The 27,753-nt window shown below is 36.7% G+C and overlaps 1 protein-coding gene across 2 annotated transcripts in view; it reads left to right on the forward strand.

Annotated features, from left to right (window-relative positions):
- The first annotated feature begins 6,572 nt into the window (after positions 1-6,572).
- SPOCK3 (SPARC (osteonectin), cwcv and kazal like domains proteoglycan 3) overlaps positions 6,573-27,753 on the forward strand; it is a 152,682-nt gene continuing 131,501 nt past the window's right edge. For both annotated transcript variants that reach the window (XM_039347003.1, XM_039347004.1), the window contains exons 1-2: positions 6,573-6,927; positions 7,241-7,459. In XM_039347003.1, the coding sequence (XP_039202937.1) occupies positions 7,241-7,459 (219 nt within the window). In that variant the 5' untranslated portion in view covers positions 6,573-6,927. The remainder of the gene's footprint in view (positions 6,928-7,240; positions 7,460-27,753) is intronic.

Here is a 27,753-nt window from a genome sequence, read left to right on the forward strand (position 1 = left end):
CGAGACAGGGTGGGGGTGCCATTGTCACAGGGCAAGGTGAGGCAGGGCCAGGGTGCCTGCTGCCTGACCTATTGGCCCATGAATACAGAGGCCAGTGAGCGCAAGGGTGCTGGGATGCATCCGGCCATGTGGGGCCTTGGCGAGTTAGTGGGCAGCTGGTTGAACATGGATGATTGCCATTTCTGGGGCATGGCTCGCATGCCCACAGAGAGGGCTCTGAGTGCCACCTCTGGCACATGTGCCATAGGTTTGCCACCACTGGATTGGACCAATGGAACCACTGTATCTATATCTCCTCACAATACCCCTGCTGGCAACCAGGCCAGCTCCTTGGCCCATGTGTCAGCACAGCTGTCTTTCAAGGTGAAAACTGATACTTTCTGGATCATTGATATTCATTTCTTTGTTTCAGCTAGATATATTTAGGATTGTGATGTCAATAACAGCTCACCTGTGTCAGTTTTGAGAAAGGCAGAATATATATAGCAATAGCACTTAGACTTACAGTATATACCACTTCACAGTAATTTACAATCCTCTCTAAGTGGTTTACAGAGTCATCCTATTGCCCCCAACAATCTGGGTTCTCCGTTTACCGTTTACCAACCTCAGAAGGATGGAAGGCTGAGTCAACCTTGAGCTGATGAGAACTGAACTGCCAAACTGCTGGCAATCAGTAGAAGTTGCCTATAGTACTGTATTCTAACAACTGCACCCCATAGCTCATGTTAATATATGTTAATTAAATCAGAAAATGAGAGATAAAACTACTACTTTGGTAGCAAAAGTATGTGTTTTATTTATGTTCAGTTTAGTAAAAAGAAGAAAGCACCAAAATTTTAAAGGAACTTATCAAATCTGCCAATTGTGCTAATCAGAAACCAAGTCAATGAAAATACTCAATAGCCACTCACTAATGAATCATACCCCAGCATTATACTTGTTTTTTATATGCAGTCCCATTCATTTTCTTATTCCATTTCATTTTTAGATAAATACTTTGTTCACTGATTAATGGTTATATGAAGTAAAGTAAAATAAAGGTAAAATACAAGATCTATTTCCGGAATAAAACAGGTAAAAGAAAATACAATAATAAAATACATATATGCTAAATAATATAAAATATAAAAAATATGAAATCAACACTATGTTAAATATATCACCTTTGCATAATACTCCAATCTGTTCAACATTATGGATTCTCAGCTGAACTGCCTTGCCTATAAACTTAGCAGTTCTTTTAACAATTTATATGTTATAGTCAAGGAAGAAATAGAACAATGTGCTATTCAGATCAGAGTGGTTTATTTTTCAAGTAGGGATTTTAAATATTTAAGCGTAAAAGGGGCATATGGTTAACAATAAGCAAGATCTTTGATGGCTAGGATACCCCGTATGGAAGCACATGGAATTGAACAACTTAAATCTTGTTCTACAATAGGCCCTTCTTAGAAAATGCATCAAATTAATTGACAGGTATTTTCAGTTTGGAAAGTGAAATATGTAGAAGCTACATTTGGAAAACAGCTTGGATTAAAAATGGATAGGATTTTAGGTAGACTTTTTAGATAAAAAACAGAAAATAGGGATTTTTAGAGAAAGAAGCAAAAAAAAAAAAAAAAAAAAAAAAACCAGGGATTTGGAGATAGAGAGAGGACTGGATAATTTGTTTATGCTGGAACTCAAGGAATTCCAGAAAAGAAATTTTGTTTGTAGTTCAGAGCTATTCTGTAAGATTCCTGCTGAAAAAGGTGGAGGAGGAGCAAATTTTATTGTCAATTGACCATATCAAATATATAATACTGATATAAAAATGCAAATAGATACAAAGAAAACAACATTCACAATAAATTGTCACACCTGAAAATGATATTGTAAAACTTTATCCCTCATTTTTTTCTCAATCTGATCTAGGTATTCTTTCTTCTTTGAGATGGCCTTTGAAATGAAGTCTTACTAATGATATGAAGGTTCATTTCCTGCAATAAGTAAGATTGTTTCTTCTGGCTGCTCCAATTTTTTTTTTATTTTATGTATAAGAATTGAAGTAAGCAGCCCTTTCTGGAAAGTACAATTGAGGGATGTTTTGGTATATTTCTTGAGGAAAAAAAGTGAAGGACAGGTTTTGAATGTCATTTTGAGATAAGAAGGAAGATTGATAATGATGACATAATTGTTTTAAAGGAGGTTCCCATTAGAATCTTCATAAAAGGAAAGACTCCTTCTCCTTAGCAGACATTTTGAAACAGAAAAGGATTCCATTTCACTTGGATAAGCAGGAAGGACTGATTTTAACTTTCAACAACAAAGATATAGATTGAATACTGTTCAAAAAGCTAAATAAGGAATTAGATGAGAAGATAATGTGTTTAAAAATGAAATTTTTTAATAGAGAGCTTTTGCTGATGATTTGGTTTTGATCATACAAGACCCCTGAAAGTTATTGAAGTTTTGATGAAAAAAATGAAACATTTTGGTGTGTTAGCAGATTTTAAGATTAATAAACAGAAAACAAAGATGCTGGTTAAAATATAATTATATAGGATCAAGATGTTTTGATGAAAAAAACTGGTTTTAAAGTTGAGAAAAGGGTTAAATATTGGGGGTTTACCTTGACTGATATGAAGTATATCTTGTTTCGAAATAACAATGCTAAAGTATGGAATGAATTTAAAAAAGATATTGAGATGGGAGAAGTTACAATTTTCATTGTTGGGAAGAATTTCTGTGATTAAAATAAATGTTTTACCTAGAATGTTATTTCTATTTCAGATAGCTATATTGACAACTGATGTTCCATTTAAGTAATTGCAAAAAGATATTTATAAATTTGTTTCATAGGATAAGAAACTGAGAATCAAATTCTTGCAGAATGTTAAAGGAAGGGAGGGGTTTAAGAATACCAAATGTGAAATTGTATTTTGCAGCTTGTTGTTTAGTTTGGATAAAAGAAAATAAAAAATAGGTTATTGGAATAAAGGGACAAGATTTAAGATTGGATGGCATGGTTATTTGTGGTATGACAAAGTTAAGGTGAATATAAGATAGATTTCAAAAATCATTTTATCAGACATGCCATACAGGAAATTTGAAATAGATATAAGGTAAAATTATCACCTAAATCCCCTTATGATTTTTAAAAGGAAAGTGATAGTTAAACAAAAATGGTTAACTTATTGCTGACTTGCTGAATTTTTCCTAAGGAGAGTTTAACTTACAAACAAAAGAAAAATGAATGAAAAGTTTTAAGTTGGATAAAAAGAATTATCAATTTGAAAAGGGTAAAACTGAATTTGATTTAAAGCTCTGTAGAAATGATCATCAAATTACTGTTAACATGTGTGGAAAGAAAAATCTTCATCCGGGTCTAGTCCAAGTCGGGAATAAACAAACATGGCGACTGCTTTAGAAAGAAGGTTGTAGTTTATTGAAGAGGAGAGCCAGACAGAAAGATGGCTCTGGAAAAAAAGAAGCGACTACATGGAGCAGAGTGGTGGGCTTTTATACCTTCTGGGGCTTTTGTTTGGAGTTGTTCCTTTGGCATGAACTTTGACCTGCGTCTGAGTGTGCCTTTCTGTTATTCTGATGAGGGTGGGTAAATCCGATTATGTCCCAAAGGTCATATCCTGCTTCCCTGGGGCTGTGGCTGATGACAGTTGGATTTTTTGGTGAGGGATTGTTGATTCTAGGGATCTTTGTCTTTCTAATCCCATCTTCCTGACTCCAATCTTTCTGTCAAGATTATCACATCTGCATTTCTGCAGACCTGGTTTCTGTCTGGGGCAGACAGACTTGGGAGGGGGGTTGGGTTTCTGCCTTTAAAATCCTTTGGGGAAGTATATTCTGCCTTTTTAATATTTCCCAAAATATTTCTTTCTCTGGATTCTTCTTACACATGTATAATCTTTTATTGAAAATGGAAACATGATGGACAAGGTAAAAACTATATGATAAAATGGGGGGAATGGATATGATATACCAGTGATGGCGAAACCTTTAGAGACCGAGTGTCCAAAAACTGGCCCAACCCCGCTCCACCCCTGCCCCGCCCCCACTCCGTCCCACACACCACCTGCCCGCAGGGCCACTCACTACCTCCAGGGCCCGCCGCAGATCATCCAGGCAGCCCAGCAGCACCATGGCAGCCATACCCTCTGCCCACACCCTGCAGCATCAACTGTGTGGGATGGAGCATGAGGGCAGAGTCTTGTCTATGCTGCCTGGCTACCATGTTCTTGGCTGCGTTGCTCCATGTGGCCCATGCTTGGGGGCGACTCTCCTCCAGGGTGGCTGCTGGTGAGGAGGGGGTCATGGGGGGAGGCGAGGCTGGGGCAACGGCACGTGTGCCCACAGAGAGGACTCCAAGTGCCGCCTCTGGCACCCATGCCATAGGTTCGCCATCATTGTGATATACAGTTGGACCAATGGGAGAATATGTGGAAAAAAAGTTGAAATTTACATTGAATTATAAACTTAAAGAACATTTTAGAAAATGTATCTTTTGTACATGATAGTAGATAAATTGTCAAACATGGGTAAAGGAATTTCAAATTGTAAATATAATCAAAGAGAGGGAACATTTTAAAGAAAAATCTTTGGTGACTATATTACAAAGCTAGAAAATATTGAGACGGAGTATGTATTTTGATGCACAAGATTTTAAAAGTGAATATATAATTGAAACTAAGAGGCCTTTTTTTTGGTCTTAATGGAAATGGAACTTTGTTCTTATACATGATAACTGCATGAGACTTTCATATGGTCAAAGATGGAAGGTCTTACAAATACCTACAATGGAAGAATTTGTGGTAAGCAGATGGAACTGGCCTTGATAGTGAAATTGACAACCTTGATGAAAGAAATGACGTGGGTATATTTTATTTTTTACTTGGAAACAGTTTTAGAAGAACTGAATTACATGAAAAACTGATTTTGGGATTCAATTATTAGCATTACATGGGATTATCAAAATAATGTAGATATATAGTAGCTTCAGAGTTAAGAGTTGAATGTATTCTTATATCTATATCTCTACCAAGAAAGCGGCATGTCATTCTTTGCCGCTTTTTGTTACTTTTGTTCTTTTTTTCTTCTGCACTTATACTTTTATTATTTTCTGAATCGTTTTGATTTTTTTTAAAAAAATCTGTCTGTCTGTCTACCTACCTATCTGCCTATCTACCTATCTATCTAAAAGGCATTGATGAAAAAAATAGGAAGTCACCTATAGTGGGAAGTGGTACCCTTTCTAAGTTGGTCAGTTGGTTGCGTAAAGATCTTGCAGCCACAACATCTTGATGAATGAAGAATGTAATGTATCGGTTGGAAAGTCCCCATATGATTATGTCAAGAAGAAATAAATAACAGGGAGGAAAATTTAGTATTATGACTTCTCTTGTGTAGTTAGTATTAATCACTGGTATAGTGAATTACCAGAAGAGATGTAGGTGATGATATTTTCTGAATGATGGCAAAATGAGGAAATAATTTAAGGCTGAGTCACATAAATGCTTGCTCCAGTTCTAGTTCAGGCAGTTGACCCTTTCCAGAAGACAGGAATGCACATATCCTCTCCTCTCCCCTTCCTTTTCCTGCCCTGCCCTGCCCCTTCTTGGTGAATGCCTGAACTAGTCCCTACACTTTCTTGGCAAGATTTTCAGAAGTATTTTGCCACAACCTTCCTAGATCATCATAGTATTATTATAATTTTCTTTCATCAACAGCCTTCATAGATGCAACGTTCCATAAATGCTGATATAAATTGAAAGTTGCCCCAACCTGAACATTCTGTAAATTGCCTCTCCATTCAGGAATCTTCTGGAACTTCCTCTCCCAGGCCTTCCCCCCCACCCCAATTTTTGCCATTTTCTGGGAACAAACACCAAAGTGTGCAAGCACATTACTTCCTCTCTTTTGCTTACCTTCTTGGACATTGCAGCAGAGAGGGTTAGATCAGGAAGCTTAGAGGCAGAGCCCCAAATGCCTCTGCTTGCTACCTAGTTTATCTTTCAGGACAGTGCAGTACAAAGAGAAAGCAGTCACCTCCTCATCCAGGCACCCAAAGTCTGACTTTGTAGAGCAGACAGGGTCTAAAAATAACCAAGTGCGTTGTGTCATGTGAACACAGCCCGAGGATAAACCTAAACTGGCAATGGTCTATCGAAGAGGATAGGAATGGATGAAGAGCGAGGTGATTAGATGCTGCTTTCATATTACCTGGCTGAGAGAAAAGGCGCTTGCGTTTTCTTCCCAGCTGCCCCAACCTTGGAACCTACAGAATAAGGGGAGTAAGAAAGAAAATTGAGGTAGGGGCCACGTCTGCCTTATTTGGCATACACAGTTCCATATCTCTTCTACCCCCCCCCCCACACATCATCGCCACTAGGAGTGGCAAAGCTCAGAGGCTGATAAATGGAAGGGGATGGGATGAACCTCCGGGCCTCCTGGCAGAAGTTGCCTCTTGCCCTTTTCCAGCCCTGGCTAAAAGAGCAAGAAAAAGGCGGGGAGACGGCTGTTCTCTCTCAGGTTACCCCCCCCCTCCTCCCTCTTCAACCCAGAGCCGATATTCTTTCAAAATAAAAGCGGCCGGCCGAATCTTTCTTTTCTGTTCACCGCCTGTCGCCTCATTCGAGCCTCGCTTGGCAGCCGAACGGCCCAACCGCAGGGGAGCCAGCCAGGGCTTCTGCCTGCCGCTCGCCTAGAGCTGCGCGCCGAGCAGCTCAAGCAGCCGAGCGGGCGGGGCGGAGGGCCTGCGAGGCGGCGGCAGCGGCGGCGGCGGCCGGGAGAGCGCGCGCCGGGCGCAAGCCGCGGCGAGTGCAAATAGCAGCATCTTCAAGAGGAGATACGATTGGCAGCAGCGGCAGCAGCGAGCTGCCTTCTCAGACGCTGGGGTCGGGAATCGGTGGCGGTGGAATTTTCAGCAAGGTGATGGACTGGCTGGTTCTCTGCCTTTTTTTTTTCTTTTATTTCTTTCTTGAAGATAACTATTCTCCCCTTGAGAGAGGGGGAAAAAAAAAACACCCCAACTCTTCTGTCGGAGGAGAGACTCCTCGGAAGGGAATGCTTCGCCGTCTCCCCCGTTTGCTTCGCTTTCTCTAGACTAGCAGCGCGCCTTCCCACCCCCCCCCACCCCACCCCGACCCCCTCGCCTGCCCCCCAACTCGCTTGGCTGGGGAGGGCCTCTGGCGGTGCCTAGGTTTTTGGATAACCACCCTCTTTTCCTTTCTCTCTGCCCCAGATGTTCAAGGTAGCCGCTTTGGCGTGCGTGTGGGCAGCCGCTTGGTGCAATCAAGCCGTGGCGGCGGCGGCGGCGGCGGCGGCGGCAGTACCGATAGCTGCAGCGGCGACGGCAGCCGGAGCCAGGTCAGACAGTGGGAATTTCCTGGACGATAAGCAATGGCTTACCACTATCTCCCAATACGACAAGGAGGTTGGACAGTGGAACAAATTCCGAGACGTAAGTGTGAGCTGAGCTCGCCCTCCCGGTGTTCCTGCGCGCTCTCGCTTTCTGCTTTTGCCCTCCGGCCCCAAGGCTGCTTAACCTGGGTCCGGGCTGCAGGCGTGATCATCTTGCCGCGGGGAAGTTTTCCGGCTTCGCCTCCCTCTCTCCTTTATGAATCTAGCAGGGTTTCCCCCCCACCTTTGTCAATTCGGCGTTGCAGACGGAGTTTCTTTGAGGGCTAAAATTAGTCCTCAGGCGCCCAACCAACTTTTTCCTTTGGGGAGGCAAGCAGGGTTTGGAGTATTAAAAAAAGGGGGGGGGGCAAAAGTTGCTCTTCTTTTATATTTGTTTTAGGTCGCCCTGAGTTCAAAAGTGCATCATTTCCCCCCCCCCCATCTTTCTCTCGGTAATGTATCAAGAAGGCAGGCATCGATCCTATGGCTTAATGGAACCTTTAAAGAAAAAGGGATGAGAAGAGACAATGCTACTTTGGAGGAGTTCGGTGTCCATGAATGAATAAAACCCTTGATTGATGGTGGTGTGTTAAATAGCCCTGAGGAAACGGGTGGGGGGTGGGGGGTGGGGGGTGGAGGAAGGAAAGTAGATTTCCCATGTCTCTTCATGCATGTGAGAAACCGTGCTGTACAATAAAAGCCATATATGCATTTCTGAGGTCCAGGGAATGGAGACGAAGCTGCAAAGCTTAACCTATGCTCTTTGGTAAGATGTCTTTCTGCAAAGTGTGGGGATGGGGTGGGGGTGGGGGATGAAAAAAGAGTATTCAGCATCTCTATGCTAAAAAACATGACAACCAAGCAAAAAATAGGCCATTTGTACAGTTTTCAGGGTGGAAAAAAAGGAGGTTTTTTTTCCCCCTTTATTGGTCTAGGACAGGGGTAGGGAACCTCCAAGCTGACTCAGGAATTCTGGGAGTCGAAATCCACAAATTACAAAAGAGCCAAGGTTCCCTGGTCTAGGAAGAATGGATAGAAGAATACTTTAATCCCTTTTGATGGAAATGAATTAAGGTTTTTGAGACTGCCTGTTTGTCATATTCCATCATGATATATATAATAATTGGTAACTGACAGTTTTCTACTGACACAGGACTACATGTGTTTAAATGTGGGTTGTAGTGCTCAGCCTCATGGAAAAAAATAAGTCAAGTTGAAAGCTGCATCATGCATGCATGCAACAGGGTTACAGCTGATGTTGAGCAGTCACTGTATCTTTTCTTTCCCATATCTTATTTGGCCAAGAAGTTCAGTCAGTGTGTAAAATGCTTCCCAATGAATGACAGAATTCAGATGGGAAAACTGTTGTGAATTGGAAATGAATTGGAAAGCATCGTAAGCATGCATTTTCTATCTGCTTGCTTCATCTTTGTTTTAATCAGGCATATTAAGTACTCTGCATTGTATATTTTTAAAATGTTTAGACCAATGCAGCTACTGAAAAGAAAAAGTGTTTTTCCATTTTTCTTTATACTAGATTAAAACTGGAATTAAATTAATGTTTTTTAAACCATTGAAATTCTTGCTTGAATATTTATATTGAAGCCATAATTTAACTTGTGCTTAATTGGAATTAATTCATTGAAATTTATGCCCATAGATGTTTGCATTGGATGTAGCTTCAGACTGAATACATCCTAGGAAGAAGATAATATTTATTGTAGTAACACTTTATTCTGACTGAAGTAACACTTTATTCTGACTGCATTGTATGCCCTGTGTTGTTTAGAAAATAGTTTTTTGGGAAAGAATTGATGTTTCTATTTTTCTCTTTTAAAACTACCTGCCCAAAGCCCTATAATTTTCTTTATAGTTTTTTTCAAAGATGTACTTGGAGAATGAATTTATTACTTGTATTATTTATATTTAATAGGAATAATAATGATGCATTCATAAAAATATTAATGTACTTTTTCGTTGAATAGCTTGAAGATGTACAGCTTCCATATCCTAGTGCACACTGCTGGTAATTTCTGTCCTTGAGACACTAATATTTTCTTAAGAGAGTTTTATCACATTTCTTGAACATCTCCATACTGGACTCTCTTGGTTTTTCATTTGATGTTTCTGAATCCTCCAACCAGCACTTTGGTTTCTGCTCCATAGGATGTCTAGAGCTCAAGATAGCATCAATCCAGAATCTTTGTTTTGGGGAAAGTTCAACTGAGAGAAGTTTGCGTTGGCTTTTGACAAATCCTGGTAGCTACAAAAATAGTGAAAGATATTATTCGATGAAAGAAAATATGAAAAAGGGAACTGCTTGGTTCATGTGATGAGGATAAACCTAGGCAATAGCATGGCATCTCAAGTTTATAGTCATGGAAAATGATGTGCATTTTGTAGAAATAATTTTTCTAGCCATTTTTTTTTAGTTGTTGCAGAATGTGAAATATTAATTGGAAACCTGATCTGCTACAGAGCATGTCCTTTACTCATTAATTTCTAGGACTGTCACTTTGATTTTCTGCTGGCTACTAGGACACAGTGAATTCATTGGAAAGTGCTTCTGAGGACCAAATTAGTAGATTGGTGTTTATTATCAGTGTTTTCCTTTATCTTTTTTTTTTTTAAAAGATGGTCAAATGGATTTTGTAACTTAGTCTGTCATGTAATTTCCTGTTTGATATTTGAGTGCATTGATTGTTACCTCAGTCATCACAAACTTTGTGATAGTTTGCACTTCTATCCAGACAAAAATATCAAAATGGGATTTTAATCCATCACTCTCTCTTAAAAAAACAATACTGTTGTTCATAAATTACAGATGTTAGAAAACATTGATCTACCATGTTTTTACAGATAACTCAAAAAGAATTGTTTGTACTTTTTAAGATGCTAATACTTGGCACTAAACATTCTTATTCATGAAAAGAAATGATATAGTTAAGATAGCAAATTCCTTCAATAGTTTTATCAATGTCTGGACAACAACCAAAGCTGAACATAGTGAATAAACATAATATGAAAACTCAGTTAAGATATTTTGTATCTTTGAAGTTACATGCTTTCCATGCTGTTTATTTTGAGCTGATGTTATTCTATGGAAGACCAAGACCCATTGGCCAAAGAAAGATTGGTGTGTATATAGACTTTAATAGCATATAAATGGTGAGCTAATCCTATTCAAAAGTTTTAGTTGTGAATGAGGATAAAGTCTGAAATCAAACACTATCTAATTTACAATTGTTGGATGTTATAGTGGACAATTAGAATGAACCTGATGTTTTACCATATATATAATAATTACTTTAGGGTAGGGTTTTTGTTTGCATTATATCATGAGAATTATGTATTCATCCAGGTGCTAGGCTGTTTTGCTTCTAAATATGTGTGAAATCATATTTCTTCCATGATGATTGCTAATATCATCCTTATAAAAGGTAATCTTGGAGATATTTGATTTTTTAAAAATTTTTTAAAAAAAAGCACTGGAGGAAACTTCTCCCAACTTTTGTTAAATAATTCCTTTACCTGCTTAAATTATTTAATTGGAATTAAAACTATTAAAGCTATGGTATTTACTATGCTTTTTACTTAAAATTAAACCCAGCTAATGTCAGTGGGGCATAAATGTGGTTTGGAATGGCTAATATGATACTCTATAAATATTTTTATAACCTTCTGTGACACAGTTGGTCAGTACAGTTAGAATAACTGTCTTGGAAATGCATTAGGTCAATAAATGGGTAAACATTTATTCTAATGATATTAACATCTTCTGATAAAAGCTCCAATCTATCAATTATATAAACAAATGTACCAGAGTATTTTATTATTATATTAACCTATAACAAATTGATAGTTTGATTATGTGCTATCAAGTTGGTGTCAATTCTAAGTGATTAGGTTTCCTCTATGATGATCTGTCCCTTTGTTTTTCAACAGATATAGTTTGAAATTTTCAGATGGATGGAAAATAATCAATTATACTTGTTTAATTTCTCATTATCATGCAGCTGTTAAAGTCATTGAGCGCACATCAGAAAAAAAACCAGAGTCTTATTCTAATCTGGATTTATTGCAAATCTTGTATTTTAAAAAAGGGATTAAGTAGGAAAATATGATTGAGCTCTGGAACAATAAGAAGTGGTGATGTCAGTGTGACTAATTCAGCCTTTCTACCACTTTGTGGCTTGCAGGTGTGTTCTATTCTGTTTCAACACTTGGCCCTTTCTGGTTGTACATAATGACCTTAGCAATGTAAAATTTTTGGGGTGCCTCCAGTGGGGGAGACTGCACTAACTTAAAAGGGTTATTTTGAAATGATTTAAATTCTGCTTCTAATAGCTGTTATTTTTTTCCTGTTGTATCTTGCATATGCAGTTTAACTTTATTCAAGTGCAGTGATTATTTAGGTTTTCTTACATAGTGGTAAACTGCATTTCAAGCATGGTTTTTGTAAAATAAAGGGAAAGCCTTTGAGGAGTACTTCTAATGTGAAAAGCAGTATTTAAAGGCTTAACTCAGGAGTTAACTGACAGGATTGATTTATGTATCACATAATGACCCCGACTTCTGGCTCATTGACTCGGCTTTCCAAAAGTGATTTAGAACACAATAGAAGAGAATTGAGAGCAATTCAGTAATAATTATTCATAACCTTAACTTATTTAAGATGTGTTGTAACTTCTCCTGGTTTACTTATTAGATTGGCATTGGGTTTCCTAGGTGAATAATTAATATTATCTCCACTAAAACCAGTTCATTCCAAAGAATATTGTGTAAAACCCATTTGAATACTTATTTTCACTTGTATGGAAGTAATTTAATGCTCTGTCATAAAACCTGTCTTACAGAGAAATAGAGGAAAATATAGGATTTAAAGAATATATTTTGTAGGGCTGTACAAACTTTTAAGGAGTGTTTCTTTCTTGACAAAAGTTGAAGCAGGGCATCTCTTTAAAGCAGGAGTCTGCAACCTTGACAACTTTACTTGTGGACTTCAGCTCCTATAGCTGGTTGAGGAAGTCTGGGAGCTGAAGTCCACAAGTCTTAAACTTGTCGAGGTTGCAGACTCCTGCTTTAAAAATAAAACATTATGGGATAAATGTTGAGGGACTGTGCAAAGTTGTCCTTTTTCTTCTTCGGTAACAGTGGTTATCAAGATTTTTTGCTTTGTGTCTTCTGCAGTCACGACATAAGCCTAAGACTGGAAATCAGGCTTGTCAGATACTATATTTTTTCTATCCTGCTCTTTGGAGTAGAGAATTGGTCTTTGACAGAAGGCCACATGAAGAGATTAGAAGCATTTGAAATGTGGATTTACAGGCGGCTGTTACGTATAAGCTGGGTTGACAAGATCAGAAATGAGGAGATGGTCATAAAAACAATTAAAAAATGAAAATTAGAATATTTCAGACATGTGATGCGACACCCAGAAAAATATGGCATACTCCATTTAATCCTCCAGGGAAAGATTGAAAGCAAACGAGGTCCAGGCAGAAGAAGAACATCATGGCTTCAAAATCTAAGGGACTGGTTTGTACAAAACTCAGCAGCACTTTTTCGTGCGGCTGCTGATAAAAACAGGATTGCCAACATGGTCACCAATGTCCGATAACAGATACGGCACAAGAAGAAGAAGAAGAAGTACCTGATTGTTCCTCAGGGTGTCCTTTAACTCTTGAAAAGCTTGGAAGACTCCCAACTTTCTCAAGAGCTGAAGAATGTTATGAAAAAGCTGCAACATTCTTTTTTTTCTTAGAGTCCTGCATCTTTCACAAAAGCAAATGAGATTTCTCTTTAAGCACAGCATGTATACAGATATTTCTTTTATCATTTGTAAATATGGACATGATAAGAAACAATATGGAGTTTTTGGGGAATAAAACAGCAAATCTAAGCTTCACACAGGATTAATAATGATTTAGATTAGATTTTAATATTTAACTATGTCAGCTGGCAAACAGCCTCTTTCTTCCCTCCTGGTATCATCACTTAGTATACCATCATTGTTAGCGTACTAAGTGATAGTATGCTAAATCGCTTATTCATGAATAAGTACCGTTGACTGAACTTGTGCCCCATAGTAATCCATAAATCATAGTTTATAAATCCCAATGTTTATTTTCGACTTCACATGTCTGAACCCACCAACCTCCAGCATGACTTAATATAATGTATGCAAACTCATAGAAAGCATATGAAATTATGATCCAATTAACAGTAGAAAAGTAGAACTATGTACTGTAAGTATTTCACTTGATAATAATTTGTTTGCTTAAAATTGTCCTCTCTGAATGCTTCGCTCTTAATCATCATGCATGCCACACATATCTTTGAATAGAAAACCATCAAATGAAATTTCAGAGGGGCAAAAATCTCTAATTGAAAAGGTTAAATGCTTCATCTTCAGATACTTAGGCATATGGCTGCTTTAGAGTAAAAATCCCATGTAATTTCTTTTTTCCCCCTTTCATTCAATTATATTTGATTCTTGGAGACTGCCTGGACAATTAGTTCTGAATTTTTTTTAGTGTCCTGCTCATTGAACCCCATTTTTCTTTCTAACTTAATTTTTTTTAACAATAAGCAATATTCTAATAAAGTCTTTCATATGCTTAAATCATGCTTGAGGAACAATTTACAATCCACTAGCAGACAAAAAAAAATCATTATACAGATCGTCTTTTATGGTTAACACGATTATTACCAGTATCCCCTATCTTAACAATGTCTTCTAACTGCTCGTCTCATGTCCATAGTCTTAATCAGATATTGTTTACTTTTTGATTTATAAACTGAGTGAATTCCTATTTGTTGTTGTTGTTGTAAGTAAGTGATAGAAATTTTGGAAAAGACAGATCATGTAATGTTGACACCAACCATGTTCACATGGGTTTCTTAAAGCCCCCCCCCAACACTTTTTTCACAATTGTTTGGGGAATCCTTCTTTCTTCTACAGGATCATGCTAACTATGAAGTTTAATAGCCTGTGGAAATGTTTATCACTTTTCCCATGACCCTCCACTTCCACAAAACCAATATTTATGTTGGCCAAAAAGCCCAAACTTTGTTTTATATGAAACTTCTATTGCCAATTGTTCAGCAAAACTGAACAAGTATGGCATTATTGTAAGAGTGGTTTTAAGTTTAAAGAAAGCTTCTCTAAGGAGACACTGCTAGAAACACAAAATTTCATTGACTTTATGATTTCCCTTCAAGTACGTTGTCCATGGGGTCGCGATGGGTCAAACACGACTTCGTAACTAACAACAACAACAACAATGTTGATCAGGTCAACAAATAAAACACCATTGCCATGATAAATGAAAGAGAAGTAATACTATGAGATGGCAATAAAATAATCAACAGAAATATGCAACTATAAATGTTTACTTACAATAAAATATAATTAACCCCCAGATCAATGGACATTCCATTCTTTATGCTACTTTAGACTTATGAGGCTTGAACTTTAAAAAAATCTAGAACAGTGTTTCTCAACCTTGGTCACTTGAAGAGGTATGGACTTCAACTCCCAGAATTCCCCAGCCAGCTGTGCTGAGATCAGTGCCGAGATCCAGCTGGAGCCTGGCACTGATCCTGGCGCTTCCACTGAGCCCTGACTGCCCTGCAGCTCCAGCCATCTCTCGCTCAGGCTTGTGCAGTGCTGTCACCGGTTCAGCTCATTCCCCTCCCCCGCTACCACTTTTCTAGGATGGTCACATACCACCTGCCAGGTGCCAATGTACCACAGGTGGTACCTGTACCACTGGTTGAGAAGCCCTGCCCTAAGCAACTCAGAGTGTTACTTTTTTTCACTCTAGAATGGTTTCCAGGCTAATGGAGGTAATTTTTTTTAAAATATCCCTCCATCAGCTGTCTTCTCCAGTGTAGATTCCAAAGCGGTTTCTTTATGATTCCAAATGGCCTCTGATGGAAGAAGATTCTCTGAGTTTTGAGTAGGGATTTTAAAGCATGCACTGCTCCAGTATCTCTTTTATAGCTCCCAGGGCAATATATTGTTTGCTGTTGTTGTAACATGCATATTGTAAAATGCCACAATATTTGACTGCTTTGTGAATGACAGATCCATTTTTAAAATTCTAGTCAAAGTTTATTATATTCTTGTAAAATTCTTTAAAGTAATCATTCTTAGTTTATTTCTTCTCTGAACTACAGTTGTAGCGGCTAACATTCTCAGTTGTGTCACTTTCCTGTAATTGCCTACAGGCTAAAGAAATCATGTATATTCTAAAAGGAACCATAAGATCAAAAATTCTTTTAGCGTTCTTGATGACTCTTTTGATTCTATGATTGGAAATGACAAAATGAACAGCAGTGGTAACCAAGCCTGCTGTTTTCTATAGATTCTTTTCTTCTCTTCAGAAACAAATTGGGGGAGAATGCCCTCTTTCCATCAATGCCTGCCAAGCAGATACAGACTTGTGAAATACTAAAACTCAGCTTTTCTTGGCAGAGTTTTTCAAATGCTTTGACACGTAATATAAAGTTCCCTGTTTATTCATCAGTAGTGCTGTTTCTAAATTGATAAACAGAGAAGAGATTCTGTAAAATGTAAAACAAGTAGTACGTTTGAAAACATTCCCATTCCATGTATTTATCTATAAATGTTATTTTGATAAATAACTGGAGTCTTGTAGAATACTATCAAGAATTCCAAGTTTTAATGATTCTTAAACTAATTTAATTCGGTGTCACAAGACTGAATGATAATTTCTGGGTTGGACTATTTAAAAAGCAAGTTAGAGAATATGTTGCTTAGTGATAATTATCCATGGATAGTGTTTAGCTGAGAGAAGCTGGCTAAACTGCTGGATATTTTAAAGATAGAAAAGTATTAATATGCTATTCTGTAAATTGGCCTTGTAAGCTCAGGTAAAGCAGATAACTGTTTTATTTTACCCTTTACTATCTTTCTGTAAATCCATAATCTTCCTTAAAGTTGCCATAGGTTATTTAGTGGATATGGCTGTACATCATTAGTTTGTCTTATGTCTTTACTCTTATTGGAATTGACTTTTGCCATCTGTGCCTAATAAACAACAGCCACTGTAAATAGCTTTGTAATGGGTGATAGCTGCAGAGTATGTGAGGTTTTTTTGTATGAAATATATTACAACTCCAAATGTAATATGGCTTCAATACTTAGATTCATAAGAATTATCTTTTTTCTTTTCTATTTTAAATTTAATATCTGAATTGAAAGTATATTATTTATTCTTTGTTTGCTTGACTGGTAATATTAGATTTAGAAAACCTGATAATGGTAACTACAGAATGGAAATGTACTCAAACAGATATTGAATTAAGGAAATCAGCTTTGTGCATCAAATATTGTCATGAAAATAATTCAATATTGTCATGAAAATAATTCAGGTTGCCAGAATTATCTTTTAGAATTGAGTAATTTGCATGGAAAAGGTCTTTTTCATGAATAAATGTTCTTGATAGGGTCCATGATAAGGGCTGTGCATGCAACATTTATGTAGGCTATATTCACATTCATCTCAGGTTTTACAGTAAGCCCAGATCTTGATCCATGCAATAAAGCAGAATCGCTACAAAACAGAGGCTGCCATTTATGATGACCGATGGAGCGAGTGAATCCGTCACTCAAATAATGTTAAACTAGAGCACTTTTTTTCAATTGGTTTCCTGTAAAAGTACATATAAAATTCAGAGGTTTTGGTGTCTTAAGGCTTTTAAAAAGAAAAGAAAGAATTGGGAGATTTGAACATGCTAGAGTGAACACCTAGGGCTTTGTCTAGTGGTGGGATTCAAATATGTGAACAACCGGTTTTCTGTGTGGATGCCGCTTCCGGAAGTCCATTCTGGACCTGGGCAACAAAAAATTAGCTACCAGTTCTGCCGAACAGGTGCGAACTGGCTGAATCCCACCACTGGCTTTATCAAGTGATTCAGTTACAGAGGATCCTACAGAAAATGGATTCATTTTTCAGTCAAGTTTCAAGTCCAGTCATGGTATACAAATAGCATTGGTGTCTGGTGTTGACTTTTATCAGTGTCTGTATATCAGTGTACTTCTCTTGGTTCTATTACAGGAAATCCTCGACCATTTAATGGTTCATTTAATGACCATTCAAAGTTACAACAGCATTGAAAAACGTGACTTATGATCGTTTTTCACACTTATGACTGTTGTGAGCATCCTCATGGTCACATGATCAAAATTCAGATGATTCATATGTATGACAGTTGCAGTGACCACCTTTTGTGACATTCTGACAAGTAAAGTCAAAGGGGAAACTAGTTTAGCTTAACAACCATATTACTATCAACTGCAGTACCGTAAATGCCGGCGTATAAGACGACTTCCGCGAGCGCTGAAATCGGCGCCAAAGACGGGGGTCGTCTTATACGCCGAGTCGTCTTATATGCCAGAAATACTGGTAGTTTCTGGTGTATAAGACGACGTTCTAGGAATGCGGCCCGGCTATAAAGACGGGGGTCGTCTTATACGCCGGGTCGCCTAATACGCCGGCATATACGGTAATTCATTTACCAATTGTGGCAAGAAATGGGGCAAAACTTAACAATTGTCTCAGTTAACAAGGGAAATTTTTTGGCTCAATGGTGGTCGAAGACTATCTGTATATCTCTCTGTGTAGGAGAGAACATTTTCATCTTTGATATAATGTTTGACTTAAGCTGTAGATCGTGTACTATTTCCTTCATTTATTTGTTTACAAATTCTTATATTTATAGAAGAGAATATTTTGAATCATGAAGTTGGAACAGGTTTCCATCGTCTGATTTATATGGGAGGCCAGGAATTCAGTTGATGCAGTGTAACAGCCTCTATTAATGAATGTAATTTTACTATTGCACTAATAAACCTTTAGGATGAACAGTTGCTTAATGGTTGGTATATTTTGCAAGCTGAAATTAATGATCTTCATTATCCAGTAGCTAATATAATTTGGTTTCCTCATTGATTCTTAAATATGATGTATTTTGAAAATTAAAGGAACACACTAGGCTCTTTCAGCTTCCTAACTAAAGGGGCCAGCAGTGCTACTTTCCCATAAGACACAATAAATAATGACAAAAGAAGAATTACAGTTTTGTCATTTAGAAGAAGGTGTATCATGCGTCTTAGCTAAGGAAGCTATGCTGTTGATAAATTGATCAGTGGAACATTCTAATTCTATTTAATTCAAAGAATACTAAGACAATCATTGTACAATTTAATCTGTTATATATTTTACTGGTAGATATGTGAGACAGGTTTCGGCTAGATGGATAATATATGTGTGTTAGGAAGAATCAAAACTCTTAATACTTTTCAAATTATGCTTAATTGTGATGAAAAGTTAATCAATATACTGTACCTCTGAATTACAATTTATTCTTTACCAGGTTTTTAAAAACTACTTGTTTGAGAGGCATAGCCAGCTAAATATAGGCTATGGCCACAACGTTTTCTTTTGCTCTCACTCTTGCTGTACAGAAGCATCTTGGAATATATTTATCTGTTGACTATGTACTGCTCTGCAGTTAGTTGAATGACTATAACTTCATGTGAGTTTACCAAAGGGATGTTTTAGAGAGGTACTATACAATCTTTGGAAAAAAAACTTCCTATAGTATGTTTAAAAGGTTTTTTTAACATAGCAGATCTGCGTCATCCGTGTCAGAAAAATTTGAACCTTTGTTGATACTGAACATAGAATAGAGTTGGAAGGGCTCTTGCAGATCTTCTAGCCCAGCCCCCCTGAAGGAGACACTATACCATTTCAGATAAATGATTATTCAGTCCTTTTTGAATGCCTCCAGTGATGGAGCACCCACAATTTCTGAAGACAAGCTATTCCATTGGTGAATTGCTCTCACCATTAGGAAATTACTCCTTAGCTCTAGGTTGCTTCTCTCCTTGGTTAATTTCCATCCATTGCTTTTCATCTTGCCTTTTGGTACTTCGGAAAATAGTTTGACCCCCTCATCTTTGTAGGAGCCCCTCAAATATTGGAACACTGCTATTATGTCTCCCTTAGTCCTTCTTTTCATTTGACTAGACATACCCAATTCTTGTAACCATTGTTCATATGTTTTAGTTTCCAGTCCCCTAATCATTCTTGTTGCTCTTCTCTGTACTCTTTTTCAGAGTCTCAATATCTTTTTAATATTGTGTGACCAGAACTGGACACAGTATTCTAGATGTGGTCTTACTAACGCTTTGTAAAGTGGTACTATAATATTGATTTTGTTCTAATCTCTAATTGATTGTGTGTTCCTTTTCTGTACTTCTTCTTATGTCTCATGTACAATAAAACTCAATGAAATTGTATCCTTGCTGAGATGACAAAAAGGAACATAAGACATTGAGGTTTGAAAAGCAGTTGACACAAGCAATGTAGAGTTAAGGTGCAGGGCAAAGATGGAGGGTTCAAGGAAAAGTTAGTAGTGTATCTTTCATCTGTTAGTAAATATTTTGCACTTACTTTGATCAAACAACAGGGTCTAAAATCCCTAAAGTAAGTTATCATATGATTTTCTTTTTATATCATGTTTGTCTAAAATTTCTTAATTGTGAATAAAGCTGAACCCCACTCTGCCAGTTACTATTATTTTAGGAAGATTAACTAAAACAACAGCATCCTTGTCTGTGTAGATTAGGCCTTTATATAAAGCAGGGGTCCTCAAACTTTTTAAACAGGGGGCCAATTCATTGTCCCTCAGACTGTTGGGGGGCTGGGCTAAAGTTTGAAAAAAATAATGATTATAGACCAATGTAAAATCAAGCATAAAATGAAAAAATGAGCCAAGAAAAATGAATTGGTTAATTATTTGAATGAGTTTTTAAGTGAAGAAAATATACATTTCCAGTGAATCCACACGTTTTGTTTGGGAATGCAACTGCTGGTTTTTCCGCAAATAGTTTTTGCATTGTGGGAAGATGGCAGAAGTTTTCCTCCCTCACTTGTTTAATGAGTATGTCCAATTTTACTTCATATGCTTTCACATGTGAATGCATATCACAGATGAGCTTCCCCTTTCCTTGAAGTGGCACATTGAAACTGTTGAGTAGCTCTGTTACATCTGTCAGAAAGGCAAGGTGCCATTTCCATTCAGCATTTCTTGCAGATGCCTCATGACCCAGACTAGGTAACCTCAGCAATGCCAGAAGATAGGGGGTTTGTGGAATGACGGAAGAGAAGAGGAGAAGGAGGGCAGCTGTGGAGACCTTGGTACTCTCTGAGCTTGGTGGCTTTCTGGAAGACATCTGATGACCCAAACTAGGTAACATCATCAGTTCACTTATTATCCCACTTTGGTTCCTGAAAAAGTCTGAAAGAAAACCACCATCCTCAGAGAACCCCCCCCCCCAAGGACCTTCATTTTAACCCTGAGCCAGAAATATTCTCCTTGATTGGCATTCCGGACCTTTCATCGCCTCAGCTCCACATAACCCCTCGCAATCTCAAAATAACCTTCCAGGAGCAAATTCTCCTTTTTTCTTGCTCACCCCAGCTGCACCTCACAAATACCTCACCTTTCACCCACTCCCCTCAGACCCATAACCGGGGCCCCACTCCAGCAGCCCTACTCTCCTCCCACCAACTCGCCACCATCTACCCATCTCTCCTCACAATTGGACAGCTTGCCCGGGAGGTTGAGGCGGGCCAGATAAAAAGGCAGGCGGGCCACATGTGGCCTGCGGGCCGTAGTTTGAGGACCCCTGATGCAAAGCAAAGGAACATCCAGTAAATTGTCAGGAATAGAATTACAATGGTAACTGAGTATATTTTTCAAGAAGAGTGCAGCAGTTGGGCTTTTCTATGGAAATTTGAAACAATGCAGTTTTGCAAGCTTCCTGCTAGTTATCCTTTTATGGATTTCAGTAGAAATTATAAACAAGCAATAAGGTACAAGACAACAACCTTACTTAAAACACTTTCCTGTAATTCACTGAAGTAGTGATTTAGAGAACCTGTTCATATATTGCATGAGTTTAATCATAACATAGTTTGATTGATTTTGGTGTAGCATATTATACAAATCTTTTGGGATACATCAAACATATTTATGGTTTAGTACGTTGTATGAAATTAGCCAATACTGGATTATACAAAACAAATAGCACAGCAAGTTATGTGAATCCAGTCAGAAGTAGGTCTTGAATTTCAGATCATTGTTTACATTCAATTTGAGTGTGTAGTACTAGTATCAAAAATATTAGATCCATACAGTAATTGTATTACAGGAAAAAGTTTAAATTTAAATTTTAAGGCAAAAAACATAAATAATTTATGTAAAGGAAATAATTTGGCATAGCTGATAAATTAAAGAAAAAAAACCCTTTCCATATAAACTTTCTCATTGCAAAAGGAGAGGTTGTGATTTGCGTCCCCAAGATGGCTGCTGACCAGTTGGAAGATTTTTCTCTTCTGCTGACAATCTTCTGATTTTGCTGCTGTAGACCCACCCAAAGGAGGAATCTTGAAGATTGCAGTTCCCTGTGGGAGCAACGGAATGTCACTGGTCTTTTAGCCATCTTTTCCTCTCAGTAAACAATTCTCATAAACAAGCCTGGGTTTTAACTTCATTTTTTGAAGTCTTTGTTTTGCTTTGTTTTTTTAAAAAAATCTTTAAAAGTTAACTGCTAGTTGAATGCTAGTTGAATTTCTATCCCCCCTGCTGGATTCTATCTGCTCTTTTTGCTTTTTTCCTTTGATTTGTTTCACTGTTTTCATTTGATTTTTCTGTAAGGAAAATCACAGTGTGTTCCTGGATAGTGAAAGTGCTTTTACTTTATTTTCATTTTTCTTAGACATTCACTACAGGGATTTTGTATTTTATCAATCTGAAAAAGTTTGGATCTTATTTTTCTCAACCTTTCTTTTAATTTTGGATTGAAATATCCAGAAAATGTCTTTTCTGTTCCTCTATTTTCTTATTTTGCTTTGAAGAACTCTCGTATCTACTACATAAAGCAACAACATAATCAGATTACAGACAAGAGAATGAAGCTGACTCTTAAAAATAGACTGTTTGGTATCATATAATTCCTAGCTGAAAGCTTTTTTAAAAAGTTTGATGAATTGATAAAGGCTTCAGTGAAAATAATTAGAGACAAGTAACTGTAGATAAACCCACAAATGACATGTGATTTAAAAGCAATAGATTCAATGGACCTTACAGACTTACAACTAACTGAGTTGACTCCATACACATCCCTGGAGTTCAAACCTGCACTCTTATAACACTGCAGACAACTGAATGGATAAGTGATAAATTAATCTTCTTTAGGTTGATTTAAAGTGATTGTGGAATGGATTTATCACAATTAACTAGCAAATAATTTAATCTGGACAATTTTAGGGGAAGATAGATTGACTTTGCAGATTGGACTTGTATGTAATCAGACAACAATTGATAAGAGATGGTATTAAGAAATAAATGTGGATATTTGATCCAGGATGAATTAGTGTTGTAAGAATGAGATAGGAAAGTAGTTATTTCTATTATTTCCCACTGTCCCAGTTTCTACTTTGTCACATGTAAATACAAATTAGTACTTGAATTAGAAACAACTAGAACATTTCAGGACTGTTCTGTAAAATGAGAAATAGAAAATAATATTCCCAAGTAAAGGAGTGCTAGATCATTTCCGTATTCTTGCCAAGAAAATTCTGCATATAGTCATCGGGATTTAAAATTAAGTTGGTCTGACATCAACATTTTACCTGATATCCTGGTAGAATATTGATATATTTGATTTTTAAGTACATAGGGAGATTTAAGAAACTGAGTGAAAACACATCTTAGTGACAGACACAAGCAATCAGAACCACTCCTGAATAGAATTTTATTGTTGTTTACTTATATTACAAAAACCTTGCCAGACTCTCTGCTTTCCCTTGGGAAATGTCAAGTGTAGATATAAGGATTTGACCTCAGATGTTTCTTCCTCCAGAACAAACTCTAAACTGGAATGTCTCTTTACACATCCCTAGAGGGGCTCCCCCCCTTCAACCGGTAGTTCCACTTGCCTTTATTTGAACTCTTTCAATTGATTTGAAAATATTTTAGTAATACAGTAAGAAATAAACATAAGTTTCTAATACTTTGCTACTTGTGGAAACAGGATCAAAAACACAGAATATTGTGCAATGCAATTTTAAACTTTAATAATATTTATTGAAAAGATAGAGCCTCCCTCTATTCTTTCTAAGAATATCACTCTAATCATCCTTTTGCTGTTTATTATCCCTCCAAAAGAATTTTTATAAGTCCTTAAACTTATACATACAACTTCTTTTGTTAAGGATTGAAGGAAACTTACCTAGTGAATGCCATAAAACTTGCTGTTCTAAAGGTTCTTAATATGGCCACTAAAATGGCCATTCCAAAAGTTATTAATAAATGGGCTTGGCCGAGCTTTAAGGCTTACGAGCTTAGTGGGAATCCCTTGACTTTCAGCTGCTTGACTTCCGGTTATCCTCAAAAACTGTGGTTCCTATAGCCCACTTACAAGAAGCACTTGTTCAAACTACATGTGGGCAGTCTCGCTTTTCTCCAAAGATTTTGCCAGTCAGAATCTACCTTTGGCTGCTGATCTCCATCATCCTTGCTCCTTCAGGGATGTCTAGCTCACCACATCCTCACTGGAAATGTCAGATTCAAACACAGATTTTGAAAATAATTATATATCTTGACTGAAATCAGAAACTATAAATGAAATTTTATCTGTGAAAAATCTTTTAGAATTCAGAATAAATAAGAGATTTGGATGTTCTGCAGAGTGACAAAAAATGGAAGATTTTTGTCATCTTTGGAGTATCCATCAGTCCATCAGCTATGGAAGATGAGAAGAGAAATCAATTTATAAAAATCAATTTCAACTTATTTTTGTGCTATTTTTTTTATATACACTTCCTCAGAACTGATAGTTTTCATGAAAACTTTTCCCAAGCTATAGCTATATTCCAAATGATATTTGAATGCTAAAGAAAACCAGTGCCAAAAGGGAGATTAAAATTTCTGAGTCAAGATTGGGAGTAAATTATTTTTGTTTGTGACTCCTTTTTTTTTTGCAAAGGTGTCGTGTTACTTGGCTACCTAATGCCTTTGCACCTATTATTTAGGGTATTTATCTTTAACAAAGTGGACCTACACTACACAGTTTTTCAAACAGAAGACTGCCAGGTAGGGCATATGTCCATTCTAGAATAATATTTATTTATGTGGAAATTTGTGCTTTCTTTTGTAGAATACTGCGCCTGCTCTTGAAAATTCTGCAAACTAAAGTTATATGTTCATTGGGAACAAGAACGGGAGGAATGCTTATACTACAATTACTTTAGCATAGAATAAATGTAATTTCTTTTACTAATTTTATATTATTCTTTGTGGTTAATAACAATTAGAAAACAAAAATAGGAGCTTAGCGCATTCATATTTCACTCAACAGCTGAAGTCTTCAGATTGTCTCCCAATATTTATAAAATACAGAGAAACATATACAAACTAAACTAAAATAACTTTGATCCAATTAAATACTGCAACAACATGAGATTTAATATACTATTGCTATAATGTGTGATTGAAAGTTCATCTGTCTGCAAAAAGGCTGGTTATATATTCAATAGCCACATCTTTTGTAGACATATAATGTTACAGTTATCTATATAGTTAATCTTAGAAATTGAATACAATAAAAAACACTTTATCTCTTTCCGTCCAAATATTAGAACAAACCTCTGTACTTGAATAAAAATGTAACATTTCTGAAGGATATGTTTTTATATCTTTACCAAAAAAAGAGACATGATGTAGACAGTTCATAAGTGTAGATGTGTCAGCAGCAAAAGATTGATGAAACTGGCTACTAGATATTTTACTTTTATAACAAAGTAATATTGAGTTGAATCTTAATGCCAATTATTTACATCAGCTCTTTGTTATTGTTTTCCTACTATTAAAGAGTGACTATTTTTTTAAACTTTAAAAGCTGCATTAACATTTTAGTCAAAAGATAGAAATATTCAGTTTATATTTAGAGAAAAGCATTAAGCAAGGAAGAAGATAGTTCCTATTGAGTGACATCTATTTACCCCTTTACTTAAAACAACTGATTTTAAATGGCAAGATTTTTTTTTCATTTTATACATTTATGGTTTTTCCTTAGTTCTTCAAGAGCAGTAAGATTTTGTATGTAAATGATGTAAATATGGTAGCTAAATAATGATTGCCACAGAATTGTTCTACCAACCTTAATTGGAGCATTGTTTCTTCCAGGAAGTAACCACTACATATAAAATAACCAACATATTACATTCTCTCATGCACTGATGATGTAACCTAGTCTGGTAATGCAATGTCCACAGGAAGAAAAACAAGTTCAGAGAACACCAAGAAGTTGACCTATGTGTCTTTGTACAAATAATTACTTCTTCTCTTTCTCTATAGTTATTACTATATTACAAATACGTTATCTGTGATATATTCTAGGTTTTTGTTTTAAAAGCAGCAGTTTTAAAATCATAGCTGTCATTCTGCAACAATATTATATCATAGGTAATACCTATAATCAAGTAAAAATCTAGTGTTATTTTACTTCTAATACTTAACCTTCCTTTAAATAATATTGTTGAAGCTTGATGTCTTTCATGCAACATGGAAATATAAAGTAACGTATAAAAAGTATACTTTTTTGATAATTAATACAATTGAGTCAGCAGCAGCTCACTCATAAAGTTAGAATATCCATTACATCTTTTCTTTTTAAATATTATTTAAATATTAAAATATTATTTAGCCAGGCAAGACAAATTTGTTGCCACAGATACCTAATTATAACAAAACTACGCCTAGTTTTGTTATAATTAGGTATATAAATACTCTATCTAAGCCTAAAATTGATATTAGAGATATTAATCACTGTACATGAAACAAACATGCCAATATTTCAATTTTGCTCTCTCAGTTTTTGCTTTTTTAAAATTCTAGAAATCCAGTTTCCAGGGAAAATCATCCATTGAGAACAGTGGGTTCACTTAATGATTGTGGCATTTGCTTAATGACCATTTCAAACAATGGTGTAAATTTGGGTTTAGTCACATGATCAACTTAATGACTAGCATGACTTATGATTGTAATTTCTCAATTACTGTCATAAATTAAGGACTACCTGTATTGTAACTCTGTTCTGCATATTTCATATGCTATTTTTGGATGCTGCTGCGGCTGCTTGTTGCCAACATTTTTATGTAATATTTACTCATTTGTAGCAGTTAAGAACTGGGGCTGATTTGACAAGAATTCTAGTATTTTCTCTTTCCAACCCAAGGAAGTTGGAAAGGAAGGATAGTAAATACTTCTGCTCATCTTTTGCAATAGTGTTAAATCTTTTTCCAGCTAATAGGCTGATGGCTTGTAGGACTGCTGAAACATCACCCACACTTCTTTTTCCAACCAGCTGTCAACCAAGGTATTTTTGGACAGAGGTTTGCCAATAGAATAGTAAATGGTTTATCATTCTTCCCCTTTCAAAAAACAAGTAGACCTGTGTATGGAAAAACTCAAAATAACTAGTTACAAGTGCAGACCAAATCTGACCAGAAACCTGTCACTCAAGCAACTTCAAAGATGCCTACAATCTCCATTCAAGTCACCTCAAATATGATAAGAGCCGAGGTGGCACAGCAGTTAGAGTGCAGTACTGCAGGCCACTTTAGCTGACTGTGTTCAGCAGGTCAGCGGTTCAAATCTCACCGGCTCAAGGTTGACTCAGCCTTCCATCCTTCCGGGGTAGGTAAAATGAGGACCCAGATTGTTGGGGGCAATGTAAATATATATATACATTGCTTACTGGTGTACACCGCTTAGAGAGTGCTTGCACTTAAAGCGGTATATAAGTCTCATAAATAAATAAATAAATACACTCACCTAAATAATTTAAATGTATCGATAAGTTCTGATTTGTTTTTCCATAGACCACTGATTCTAGGTAGAAGAGAAACAAACTCAGGTCTTGAAATAGGTGACAGAACAAAGGGTATAATTCACCTGTGTCCTCTTGTCTCTCTTGCCATAGATGTTCAGGAGAATGTCTCTTTTACAGCTACTTCATCAATCCAGTAGACTGATCATTGGATGGAGATCTAATAGTAGAAGAGGGGCAGATCTGCTCTTTCCCAATTTACCTTTGGACTTTGAGCACTTTTTTTCCTACCCTGTCACTTCTTATGTAGACAAAACCTGTTCTTCTTTATGACCAAAGCAGGATAGGATTTGGAAGTGCAGTCAGCAACTCTCCAAACTGACATACTTATGTCACTTGACACACTGGATGGAATAGTTCAG

This window comes from Crotalus tigris, unplaced genomic scaffold (genome assembly GCF_016545835.1).
Source record: "Crotalus tigris isolate CLP2741 ecotype Arizona unplaced genomic scaffold, ASM1654583v1 scf7180000018043.2394770, whole genome shotgun sequence".
Classification (NCBI taxonomy): Eukaryota; Metazoa; Chordata; class Lepidosauria; order Squamata; family Viperidae; genus Crotalus; species Crotalus tigris.